Source organism: Alosa pseudoharengus, unplaced genomic scaffold (assembly GCF_046254945.1).
Source record: "Alosa pseudoharengus isolate Yale_2024_CS ecotype anadromous, Long Island Sound unplaced genomic scaffold, YU_APseudo_1.1 YU_APseudo_1.1_scf_6, whole genome shotgun sequence".
Lineage (NCBI taxonomy): Eukaryota > Metazoa > Chordata > Actinopteri > Clupeiformes > Clupeidae > Alosa > Alosa pseudoharengus.
Window position 1 is genome coordinate 42,355,727 of NW_027468848.1, and position 14,033 is coordinate 42,369,759.

Sequence of the window (14,033 nt, forward strand, 5' to 3'; positions counted from 1 at the left end):
GTGGACAGTGTTTGACAGCTTGCGTGAGCCCAAGTAGCTTACTTTAAAGCGACATGCGAGCTCCTGTCAAAATCTAGCAGTGGGCCTAACCACACACAAGCAAAAGGCTATGAAACAACAGTAGGCTAGCCTATACATTACACAATATCCTTGCTAATGCGCTAACTGACATTTATTTGAAATGTTATCAGCAAAGTTGTAAGGTGAAAACTTTATTTCACGGTGTGTTAAACAACATAATGGCATGATATTAATCTTTCATGTGCATGAGGCCCATATAGCATCACAATGAATATGAAGATTAAAAGTTAGCTGGCAAAAACATAAATATGTAGGTTACATACCTGATGTCACTGAGCTGTCAAAGAGGCTACCATCTCCGTACGTTATCGCTAATTAAACTCAGCTGACTGGTGTTAGCGAATAGCCATAGTTGCTGTTAAAATACTAGGCTAGCACTGGGAATCTAAACACTTCAACACCGACATGTAGCCTAACATGTTCAAAACTACTGCGTGTTATGGGTTAAGACAAGAAATTTCTTGAAGCATTTGGGAACACACTGAATTAACTGGAAAATAGAGTCCCTGTTAGATTAGCTTGCTTCCAAATGCCGTTGTCCATGACCTGGCAGTTTTATGGCAAGCGGTTTTAACATGCATTATGGCAAACCGCCTACACTGGGTAAACTTGAAAGCAGAGCTTACCATTGTGTGTGCATGCATGGCAAGCTGTTTTAACATTTAAATGTATTATTCGTAGGAGCAATGAGATATTGATTGTAAATTGAACATAACAGTTCAATTTCATGTTCAAAATTGTCTTATCAATAAAAAAAAAAGCAATTCATGCTTTAGACCATTTTAATTGAAAACATTTTAAAAACAAAGTACCGGTTCAGGCACCGTTTTGGCACCGGCACCGTTTTAAAAGTATTGATTTAGCACCGGTATCGGATAAAACCCAAACGATACCCAACCCTAATTAAAAATAAAACTTACTTGACTTGACTTGACTATAACCGGAGCGGTTGCCGGTTCGAACCAGTAGGAACGGCTGTAGTGCCCTTGAGCAAAGCACCTAACCCCTCACTGCTCCCCGAGTGCCGCTGTAGCAGGCAGCTCACTGTGTCGGGATTATAGTGCTTCACCTTACTGTGTGTTCACTGAATTGAAAATAACATTGAAGGGTAGATTTGAAGGATTCTTGTGTGCATATCAGACCTGTTCTGGGGTGCTTTTCTACAAATGGGGTGCTTTTCTTTTCAATTGCTTAACCACCAAGATACAGTGGGTCCCATTTTCAAGTGGCCACTTCATTCGCGCTTTCTGTGATTCACACAGCTGCGTGAAATGTATTACAACTTATCGCCACGAGGTGGCAGCTTAAGTCCGCTGGAGCATTGCCGGTAAACAGGGCAGCAGACTCCATTCAAAAGTTGCTATATGTCAAAGAATTTGGATTTTTTGAGCAGTTTTGAAAAACCAGTTGAAATTAGTAGAACAGACAGGTGTTTGTAGGCTACATAACTTTCGATATTTATTAGATAGATAGATAGATAGATAGATACTTTATTGATCCCCAAGGGGAAATTGTACATCGACAGACCTACGGTTGACTTCAGCCTGTGTCATAGGTTTTTGTTGTGAGGCAGAAAGATCTAGCTTTTGCTGCTTGGAGGACATTGCTCCGAGTCCTTCTTTGCTAGTGGATGGCGAGCTATCATCTCTGGTGGAGGGGGGCTATCTGTGTTTTTGGCCACTAGCGTGTGTGAGATGCCTCATTAAATTAGAGTTGCTTACAACGGATGTCGACAAAGTCTTCGCTCCTGGACATAATGTACACATTACATGCACGTTCTTGCCTTTGACCACAATGAATTTGAAGTAGTGCTTATATCTCCACCTTGAAAATGCCAACTTTTCATCGGATTGCTCCTGACCTCTGCTGTTTCATCGAATCTCTACTTTAGCTGTTGCGTGTGTGTGGCGCGTGTGCTGGCAAGTGTGTAAAAACACTGGCTCTGATTGGCTATCATGAAACATGACTCGGCCTTAGCCAATCCTAATCGATTACGTCGTTATTAACCCACCTCCTCACTAGCTGTGAGCCAGGGGTGCGTTCGGATTACACAGTTTATTCAATCAATGCAAAGTAAGTAACGCACCGCATTTAACGTCCAGTAACGTTAACGGCGTTGTAACGTAAAAAGTAATTAATTAGATTACTCCGTTATTGACAAATTAACGCCGTTAGTAACGCCGTTATACTTAAACGCCGTTACTCCCAACACTGGTTCTAACTAGAAAGGTTGTGATAAAAGTTAGCCAACTACGCTTTCTAGAAACACACACCCCTAATTAGTCTGTGAAGGATCTATCATGGAGGAACTTGTGAATGACATCTGAGTGATAGCCTAGCCTAGTATAGGCCATTATAGATGTTGCTGAACGGATCATGGCGAAATCACTGCAGACACTGATGAAGCCATTGATGAAGTTGTGGGGATGACCAGCTCAGTGTAGGGTGATAGCATCCAAAAATGCACTTGGATCACAAGGATAGTTCTTCAGTAACACACTGCTGCTGAGTTTGGCTTCTGTTCAGGACTTGTGTAGGCCATGCAGGCCTCCACTGACATCAAGGATGGAGCACTCAGTCACATGTAGCCAAAAAACTAATTTGGCACTAATCCCTTGTACTTCACATAAGCAGTCATTATTTTACACCCCACTTGAAGCAGTAAGAGAATTCAAGAATTGTAGGTAGGCTATAGCACACTGAAAAAAGACAACGTTTTTCAAGTGTTGTGAATGGTTGTTAAAGGTATACTATGCAGGTTCAGGTATTTTTGGCGACTGCAGAGCTCCCCCTAGAGTCTCGATATATTTAGATTTTACTCTGCCGTTGTAAATAGCCTACAGTATATCTCCTGGTTTGTTCCCTCTGTACACAGTGAAATGCTTTTGTTGTGGAGGTGAAGGATTAATAACAGGCAAAAACTATCTCCAAAAGAACTTTATCTACTGACAATGTAATGTTTGTCGTAATGTTTCTCGCGAGTTGTCTTCGGGCTGCTATTCGTGAAGTTGCATGGCTGGTTCTTGTGTTAGCGACTCGCTACGGCTATCATAGGCGTGCATACATAGACCCTAGGTGGTGCTACAGCACTAGGAAGTTTCCCACATAACAATTTTTGGTTCGCTAAAGGTTCCGGGAAGGTTCGCTGAAGGTTCCGGGAACGTTCGCTACAGGTTCGCGGAAGGTTCTCTCCGAAGGTTCGCTCACGGTAGCGCAGGAAAGTTTTCTGAACGTTCGCCGAACCTTCCCTAAAAGTTCCGCGAACGTTCAGCGAACCGTCAGTGCAGGTTTGCAGTTCCTTCAGCGAACCTTCCCGGAACCTTTAGCGAACCAAATATTGGCCACTACTACTAGTAATAATAATAATAATAATAGGCGATGATAATAATAATAATAATAATAATAATAGTAATACTTAACTTCCAGATGTAATATTGGCGACTTATTCTAGCCACCTTATAAGACAGGCTATATGTTCACAACACTAGATTTATAATGGTCAATGAATGAACAGACGGCATGTAAAACATTGAATGTTTTATTAAGTATTCGCTGGAATTGCAGACGAGAATGACGCACAATTTATTCGGGCAACACTTGTTTCAATCCGAGATAATCCGGGAGTCCTTCTGCCTTTGGATGATGGGTCTTTCAATGCAGCTCCTGCGAACGAGAGAAGACATGACACTAAATCTACGTGTTCTTTTCAAATGCACATATTTGGGTTACCTGTTTTCCTTGGATCAAAATCACACTGGATTACTGGACGAGAGATTGGCAGGTATGTTAATTGTCCAATGCTTTTGAAAACATGTTCCGCACCAAAAGGCTACATCGTTATGCAGGCATACTGTTTTAAGCACGTGTGTGTGAAACAGTGCATTTTCCAAGGCATGGTTTTGGCCTAGAATTTGATTCATTGTTTACAATGTAACGTTACGTGTGCAGTAGCAGTACCTGAGCTGATATGGTCTCTAGAATCCAGCGACACGTCTGGCCTCCACTCCATGTGTTGGTCTAAAAGACACAAAAAAGCCAGTTGTCAAACAATTCGTGATATGCATAGCTATACACAGGTAGTATAACTGTAACTTTTTCAGAAAATGTAATTTAACAGCGAATGGCAGTAGCCCATATTATATTTTAAGCCTGTAAAACATGCATAATCTGAAACGTACTGTATGATCTGAAACTGACTACATGCTATATGGCTGGCTAGTAAATGCATAATGCTTAAGACATAGTCTTACCGTTTTCTTTACCAAAGCAGGCCTCTGTTGTGTGTTCACAGGTGGGATTAGACATGGGCGACAGCTGACCAAAGTGCTAATTTTCATGTCCTTTCCAATAGCATCCTTAGGAGGACAACGAAAATCAAATGTGAGTATTGAATCACAAGTGCACACTGAAAAGACAAACGTTTTTCTATTTGGATAAAAGGACACAATTTTTATAGACTGATATTGATTCATTTTCCTTTGCAAGATTTGTTTAAAAGCAGTAATAGTGCGTACACAACTTACATTAGAGGTTGAACGTGCAGGGATCCATGAAGGTCTTGAACACTGAAACAAATAATGATAGTTTTAATTTTCCACACAGGAAATCAGATATTTAAGTACGTTCTCAATGAATTTGACCCATCATGAGTTGGCAATACTTATCAGCCTGGAGCAGAGTTGATTGGTACTTCTATCCCGACATAGATTATTGTGTTATACGGCTTTGTGGATGATTGAGTGAAGCGTGCATAACGTTATTAACTTGGCCTATACCATCATTAATGTAGCCAATGTCTTTGTAGGTTGTAGCTAGACCTGTCGTCAGATTAACTAAAGCCTGCACCTTTCGTGGTCATCAGTTGTCATTATATGACTCTTATCTTGTTGAAATTTAGTTTGATGTGTTGGTTAATAGAGGATTGCCCTTGAATATCGATAGCAGATAACCTAGCAGCTGCTTGGTTAAATGCTAACGTTAACGTTAGTAACGTTATCGTAAAACCACCAATTAACAACCCTTTCGTTCGAAAATTCTAAAACAGCGATGTTTTCTAATACTTCAAAATAACATTTGATAAATGAACCTTATATTTTTCAGTAGCCATAGGTGTGTAGATTTGAACAAAATCTAGTTTGGTTCTTGGTTTGTGTAGAAATTAATATTAAGTGACACATAACGTTAGCAGCTAACGTTAGCACTTTCTAGGCTAAGAAAGAGGTTTGGAAATACCTTAGTTAGCTCTCAGCGCAAAACGTAACGTAACTTACCAGTGGGGTTGACAGTGGTCTTTAGCGGTGATTTGAATAATTATTTTCTCTGAGATAAAGATCTAAAAATAGCAGTGTCTATATGTAGATGAAAGCAGTGCAGACCGTAGTCAGCAGAGAAGTCTTACTTCAGTGGCAGTTAGTGAAGTAGCTGCTAATGTTATTGTCGTGAGCTTCTAGAATTTAGAATGCTTTTCTAAATCAGGCTTGTTGACCTGTGTGATAGGCTAGTTCAAGTTGGTAATCAGAATTTTATTTAGGCCTATACTTATGTACAAAAGGAATTTGATTTTGCTAGGTGTTAACTCTATGTACAGTCAACAAATAAACATGTACTAGTATAATACACCAGGGCTGCCAATCGATTAAACAAATAATCTAATTAATTATACTCTTGTAGATTTTTATTCACATAATTACTAGGCTGTTGCCTTTACTATCCAGTAGGTGGCAGTCCAGGATAAGAAATAGAGCAGTTCAAGAAAATAATTAACTAAACAGTAGGAAAACGAGACAAAGAAAAGTAATGCTATTGGAATTGAAATAAATGTAAACACCTTCAACAAACTTTTGAAGACTTTTAGTTTCTGTAATTAATACATTGAAATGAATGTGTTATTTTGACAGCACTAGTGTACACATAGACAAATAGTAATATGGATCGGCTACATACTGTAATAATAATAATGTAGGCACATATCAACATAATATACAAAAAATGCAAATAAGACATAGGATTGGGATGTAAAGTACACATGGATTGGGATGGAAAGTGCAAAGTAATATTGCCTGCCAGAGGTTAGGAGGTTAAAGAGAGTGTGTACTCTCAGGATGTGTAATCTGTAATTGTCAAGTACTCCTAAATAACAATTAACCAGCAATGAGTTCTTCTTCTTCTTCTTCTTCTTCTTCTTCTTCTTCTTCTTCTTCTTATTATTATTATTATACACATGTGCCAGCTCAACTTAAACAAATACAGTATTTGTTAACATTAGAAATTAAAATGAAATGTTTGTCAATAAGTCAACAACAGTAAGAATGAGTAGCCTTGGACATAGAAGAGAAAAAATAAAGTGGCAAGTGCAAGTGGTGTTTGGCCCATATCTGTGAAACAAATTGAGTGGAAGTGAGTGTGTGTGGGGTGGGGTAACCAGTTAAATGTGTGATCTGTTTTCTTCACAGGTCTTCATGAGGAGGAAAGCCTGTGGGGTAAGTTCTGTCAAGGACTCCTAGAAGATGCGCGGATGTGATCCCATACCATGTTTACCTAGAAGATCAGCCGCCCCAGGTAAAAAAAAAAACTATTAAAAGTATACTTTTTGAAAGTGTACTAAGTACCGTTTGTACTTTTTTCGTCAAATCCAAGTGTAATTAAGTGTATTGAATTATGTATTAAGTGCAACTTAATACCAACTTGACTATAGTTTGAGTGTAATTAGTGTGCTAAAATGGAACAACTTTTTTCAAACTTTAAGTGTTCTTAAGTACATTATACAAAAAAATATTTTATGAGCATTCGAAACACAGTCGCAGTACAATTTTGTAACATCCCAAGTGTATTGGAAATGTACTTAAAAGGCATTACAATATAACTACTAATAGTGTAGTAGTGTATTTTGAATACACTCTTATCATCCTCATTCCTATTCATTTGGCATGCTTCTGTAATATTTTAAATTAACTTCAAATGTACTTCCTGACTACAATAAGTGCCTTGAAAGTTTGCAGTTATGTTAATAAAAGTATAGTCTTAAGATACTTTAAGCATTATAAAGGCATGCAATTTAAGTATAATATTAGTGTGCTTTAAAATTGTACTATTAGTACTCTCCTACCTATTCTGTTACATGACAAATTACACTTTGATTATGAGAAAAACATTTTATTGACATGAATGAAAACAAAACATAATATTCATCCATAACAAAAGTAAAACATTTTTCTGAAAGTTATGGATCTCTTGAGCATATCTTTTCAAGTTGGATGTGGTAACGCGATAAAACATGCATTTGGCCGTATTATATTATTTCACATGCATAGATTTTTCGAGTGGCTGTTTGGAGCGCTGGTCAGATTCCTCCTCGCTCGCAGCATTTTTTTCCATGCTTGGGGAGCAGTTTCCTCATTGGTAGACCATCAATTCAAAATGCAGATTTCATGAAAAACAAAAGTTGTTTACCCTCCTAGGTGAGAGAATTTGCCCTCTAAGCTTGAAATAGTTTACTGGACACCCAGCCTACAGCCAACAACTTAACAGTCTAACATGGCTAAATGTGTAATGCATGATCATTTATTGCTTATTTGTTTGCAAAGTCTTCTGGCCCAGAAAGAAAACCATGGTGGTTACGGATCATGGCTGAGGAGGAAAGGTACAGCTGGTAGAGTTGTGCAATGAGTGAACTTCCCTCCCAATACTGAGATGTGGTGGCAAAAGCTGTGGTAGCTAGCTTCCTTACTAGCACACCATCTTCCAGTCCAAGATGCATAAAGTTTTCGGTGGCAACCCGGGGCTGGACAGCAGTCAAATACATTGACCTTGGTATTAGAGAATTTGTCTCTGTTGTCTGTGAACAGAAAGAAGATGGAAAACATTTTACAAGATAAACAATATTTTACACAGAAATCCATTGGCAATGATGAGATTAATACAGATTATCTGTACCTATTTGACATTTACTTTTTATGGGTCAAATAGGTATTGACAACATCTGTTTGCCATCCTGGTATGGGTAGACCTGGCCAGGTAGTCTTTCCTTAAAGCGTTGTGCACCTTGGCACCGATATGAGTGCAACCACCCTGTTTTCTGCATTTGATTACCTTAGATTCCTTTGTTTCCAATACAACCGTATTATCGTTTTCGGGTCAAATGGCATTTTAAATGGGAGTCGTAGGGGCACTAGCCTACTATTTTGATGCATGAATCAAAATCATCATGTATCAAAATAGTTCTGCCCCTACGACTCCCATTCAAAATGGCATTTGACCCAGAAACGACAATACAGTCAAGCTTAATGGTGGCGCTTCTGACTTAATTATGCTTTCAAACGAGTTTGACTCAGGTACATTAACAAAAAGACCCTAGGTTGCATTTTGGCTTGAGTTATGCTTTAAGAGTAATGGGATAAGTTCCTGGATGAAGAATATTTACCTTTACTGCTGATTATTTGAGGCGTTCAGACATCTCGGTTTCAAAACTGTCCAGGAACACCTGTAAAAACATAGTTAGGCTACAGATTAAAACTAGGTAAATCACAAACACTACCATGAAATGAACTTGAATGCTCTGTCAAACACAAATAATTTAAAAAAAAACTAAATCTATCGCATAAACCAAGGCATAATATCAATCATATAGCCTAAGCTTCATAGCACTAACTTAGTAGAACACCAGGTTTAATTCCCCCTCTAATATCAATGGTGGAAAAAAACGTTCTACTTCATAAAATGCATGTAATTTGTCCTGTAGACTCATTTTAAAAGATGTCTCCACGATTAAAGAAAAAAACAGCTACAATGTCATTAGCATGCCTAATGAATGTGAAGTGTGACTAGCCTAGCACTATCCTCCTTTCTGTGAGTTAACTTAGCCTACACCACACATAATATTAAAGAACATTGGTGAACTTTAGGCAAACGTTGCTTAATAAAGAACACACTTTCCTCCATCATAGTTTGTCTAACGTTAGTGCTAGCCAACGCTTGTCAATAATCCCACAAACACAAAGCAGGCTAATGTAGTTTTCTTCTTGATAGGGATCTGGTCGACGTATATGACGTTAACGTTAGCTAAATTACGTGATCTGGCATTGCTAGCTTGTACTAGCAAGGATAAAAACAAACTCTTGAAAGATTGCTAAGCCATCAATTTAACTTCTCCAAAGACTACCGAAGGTCATAAAGAGTAAGCTACATTAGAATCATTTAACAATATGCTTTGGGACTCACCTGATAACGAATAACTTGGCACTTTAGATCCAACTGGCTTCAGTCCTTGTTATCTCATATGACGAGTCCTTCTGGCTCTGTAGGACCAACGTCTCTGGCATGACTAGAATTTATGGTATCTTTAATTTGGACAAACCTGTAACCTTATACGGACCGTAAACGTATGCATTTTCTGGTCTCTACAGTCCATCTGTCTTGCAAATAAAGTTACAAGCATAGACTGTATGAAATAACGTTAATGTTTGCTCACACCACGTTTTGCTCGAAAGCTGCACAGATCCGCCCACTCCATTTCAAATTCAAACAGCCATGTTATTGGTCAACTGGACTGCATATACATTTAACTGTGTTGCCTATAAATGTAACAAAGTGCCACATTCATCCTCTCACAACCTCTACTACATCACAAACGTATAGGCTACTACCTTACTAAGACACAAAATCAACAAAAGAAAAAATATTATTTGATGACCAAAACTGATAGATCAGTATGTCTCTAGGCTAGGTTATTGCACATTGCCATCCATGCGGCTGACATATCAAGCTACACACATTAGTATTTTATTAAAGGTGAGATGACTATGAAACTATGCAAACAATGTATTAGGCCTACCAAAAATATATACTTTCCATAAGTACACTATATTACAACTCTAAGTATTAGCAATTTAATACACTTAAACTAAATAAACTTCTTTACCATTTAAAATACACTAACAACAAAGTACACTTTTAAAAACTACATTACAAAAACACTTTGAATATTGCACAATAAGTATATTTAATTTTAGTACACTGAAGTTGAACTTAAAACTATGACTATGAAACTATACAAACAATGTATTAGGCCTACCAAAAAATATACTTTCCATAAGTACACTATATTACAACTTTAAGTATTAGCAATTTAATACTCTTAAAATAAATACACTTCTTTACCATTTAAAATACACTAACAACAAAGTACACTTTTAAAAAGTACATTACAAAAACACTTTGAATATTGCACAATAAGTATATTTAATTTTAGTACACTGAAGTTGAACTTAATAACATCTACTTTGAAGTATACTTTCTAAAAGTACACATTAAACATACTTTACATAAAGTACAAAACGTGTAAGCATACTTGCTTTATACTTCATGTACTTTAATCATATTTCAAACACACTAAAGTATACTACTTTTTTACCTGGGGCAGCATTAAAACAATTAGGTAAACCATTTACAGGTAACATTAGTCAGCTTAGATACAGTTGTGATGGAATGCACACACCACAGATCTGGTGTCAATATAGTTGTAAAATGCATTGAATGTTTTGTATAGTTTAATTGTGTTTGTGTGTGTGTGTGTATACTAATTAACTAAATAAATAAATATATATAATTGAAGCTTTGAATAAATTGAAGTTTTGTTAACCATGTTAAGACAGTTCTAAATAGAAAATACAAATAAAATCCTTTTGTAAACCTAACACTTGTGTCAGTGTCTCTTTATTCTTGTTTTCATAGTAGAATGTTATCGTGTTGTTAGCTTATTTTTGTGTAGGAGTGCCATCTAGACTAGGCCAACATGGTTTTTAGCATTGTGTTGGCATGCGTTTGTGTTGGACTGCCATCTAAACTGGATTAACAGGGGTGTTAGTATGTGTTGGTGTAGGACTGCCATCTAAACTGGACCAACATGGTTGTTAAGTTAAGTAAGACTGTAGGAGATCTCTGCATTTTAGGGGCACACACACTCAGAGCAACAAGCTCACTAGAAGCACACAGAAAAGCAGACATAGTCTGTATTACATGTATAGCTTTTCTCTTCCCTCCACACAATCGATTTGGCTTATTCAGAGTCTTATAATTAAGACATCCCATATTTACCTATGCATCCTCAAAGAGAACCTTTAGGGAACCTTTAGGGAACGTTCATAGAAGGTTAGCTGAATGTAAAAAAACCTTTAGGGGACCTTTAGGGAACGTTCCCTAAAGGTTCTTTAAAAGTTCAAAATATTTACCTTTAGGGAACGTTCCCTAAAGGTTCTTTAAAGGTTCAAAATATTTACCTTTGGGGAACCTTTAGGGAACGTTCCCTAAAGGTTCTTTAAAGGTTCAAAATATTTTACCTTTAGCGAACGTTCCCTAAACGTTCCCTAAGGGAACCTTTAGGGAACGTTCCCTAAAGGTTATGTGTTTGCTGGGTTGCCCTTTATCAACGAAAATGCCCTTTTGAAACTTTTTTTTTATTATTAATATTATTAAGATTTTACTGAGGTCGGTTTTGAAATGATCTTTTGAAAACCTGAGCCATTAAAAACGACTGAAACAATGCCCCGAAATGAGCCACCTCCTTGCGCACGCACACCCGACCTATCTCTCTTCCTTTGTCACGTGACAGGGCACGTAAGCGTCTTCAGATAGCAGGCATGGTCGCTGACAGGCTGCCTCTCCCGTGCCCCATCAGCCAGGTAACATACAGATCAAGCAAAATCTTACAGTTTGCCCTCTAAGCCCAACATGTAATAATTTTGTTGTGCAGTAAAATGTCTCATTCAGCACCAAACAAGCATTTTTGCCGACTGGTCACCTGATAAACTAGTTAGATGAAGCTAGATAAAGTTTTACGCTGTAGCCCAAATCAATGACAGATAACGTGACGACCACATACAAATAATTTCGGTAGATTTTGCAAATGTATGTGTTAAGAAGAACGTTTTCTGTTGTATATGTTTTGTTAGGCAACAATTCATTTGTGACAGAAGAAACGGGAAGTTCCCCATTACTGCCCATCTGCATTCATGTAATGTCAGTCAGTAGCCCACTATAACTCCTCGTACTGTTTGGTCTCTTTATTGTCTTACAGATCAAGTAAAATCGTACAGTTTGCCCTCTAAGCCCAACGTGTAATCATTTTATTGTGCAGTAAAATGTCTCATACACATACAGCATCAAACAACTAAGCATTTTTAGCCGACTGGTCACCTGATAAAGTTTTACGCTGTAGCCCAAGTCAATGACAGACTACCACATAGGCTACAAATAATTTCGGTAGAGTTTGCAATTGCCAAACCAATGTGTTAAGACGAACGTTTTCTGTTGTATAGGTTTTGTTAGGCAACATAAATTAACACATTTTGGTCTCTTTATTGTCTTAATTGTATATTGATTTACTAATTGCAGCACAAGTCAAATTTCATTCAACATGTGCGTGTAATTTTTTTTATAATTAAGTATTTCACTTGCGCTAAAAAGTGCCCCCCCTAACCCCTCCTGAGCACCTGCCCCCCAAAATGTCTGTGCACGCCACTGACGGCTATGCTAGGTTAATGATTCCCTTATTACAAGTTTGTTTACCATCAAATTGGTTTCGGAAAGGTTATATTAAGGTGATTATCTTTAAGAGTTTGTACACGCATTACAATGAAGATCTTGTCAGCGTCAGTGTATTTAACAAAACACTCTTTCTGGAATATCCGTGATCTTACTTTAGCCTATTTTGCATAGTAGAATTCTTCAAATTGTCAATCTATATGACAATCTATCATTCAATATTTTTTCAACATAGCCTATCCTTCAATAAATCTTGAAAAATAAAAACAAATGACATAAATTATGAAAGATAAATTGAAATATTTTTGAAATAATACATAAATATAATTAAAGATATGTCACAAAAAAATCCTACAAACAAGTGCGGTACTGTTTACTTAATGACTGATAACACAATGACTGCTTATTTATCATGCATTTTCCGTTACAGAAACTGGTGCCCCCATACTGCAACTAAGACGGTGACATGTCACGTGCACAATGGAACAATTCTTCAGCGTGTGTATCAGACCTGTCGCTGGTCTCATGGTTGTACAGGGGGAAGGTGAGTTTACTGACATGCATCCATGTGTAACCTGCATTGTGTTGAACCGCGCACACTGGGCGAAAAGGGTCTGTTTCAGGAGATACAGTGGGTCCCAGTTAAAAATTGACACTTCATTCACGATCAAGGTCATTCACGTAGCTGGGTGAAATGTAAGTATAACTGCAGCCGCTTGGGGGCCGCATAGTCCGCTGTGGCGTTCCACGGTCGAACCAGACGGCGCATTCGACAGCAAGGGCTGTGATTGGACGAGTTTTCAGTGCGTTTCTGTGTGTATTTAGCAGCCCCTGCAACACGCTAGTCCACTGTAGCCTAAGCTTTGTACATAATGTTAAACATAGTTTTGGATTCAGTGGCAAGATTTCTTGATTGTACAGTGCCTGTCTCTCAGTAATGTTTTAAAATGAGAGCTTCGTCAGCTGGCAGTAGGCTACTTTGTCGGTAGTCATGAGAAGTTCGCTTGCTAACAGAACATAAATATGCTGCCCAGAAACCGTGTGAATAGTTCTGATTTTTTTTACTATACTAACGAGGTTGAAATATAGACTTTGCCTACAGCATCTCCTTAACAGTAATGTTAACAAAATGACAGCATTCATATGACAAAGGAAAACAAATTCGGTCACTCAAGACTGTGCCACAGCAACCAGTGTAGGCTACAGTCCTACCCAATAGGCCTACTCGAAGCAGATAGTGTTGTCTGACGGTCGAGTGGGTTAATGCACGTATTTCCAGAGCAGGTCTGCAACTTTCAGGCAGTTCTGAGTTCGAATCTAGGCAGGAGCAGAGCCATATAAAGGCCTAGGCCTATTGTTATCATTTTTTGCAAGGTGTTGCTCCTGGCAATACTTGTTTATAAGACGTTTGGTGA

General features: G+C 38.0%; 1 protein-coding gene and 1 long non-coding RNA gene across 8 annotated transcripts in view; one reads left to right on the forward strand and one right to left on the reverse strand.

Annotated features, from left to right (window-relative positions):
- The window catches only part of emid1 (EMI domain containing 1), a 195,222-nt gene that overhangs the window by 4,458 nt on the left and 176,731 nt on the right, over window positions 1-14,033 (forward strand). For all 7 annotated transcript variants that reach the window (XR_012983739.1, XM_076271405.1, XM_076271404.1 and 4 more), the window contains exon 2: window positions 13,049-13,162. Coding sequence is in view for 6 of the 7 variants with exons in the window: in XM_076271405.1 (XP_076127520.1) it covers window positions 13,049-13,162 (114 nt within the window). In the remaining variant the exon portion in view is untranslated. The remainder of the gene's footprint in view (window positions 1-13,048; window positions 13,163-14,033) is intronic.
- Window positions 3,573-4,418, reverse strand: LOC143106373 (uncharacterized). Its single transcript, XR_012983674.1, has 3 exons — window positions 4,332-4,418; window positions 4,039-4,098; window positions 3,573-3,744 (listed from the first exon to the last, which is right to left on the reverse strand). It is a non-coding gene; the product is annotated as an uncharacterized LOC143106373 (long non-coding RNA).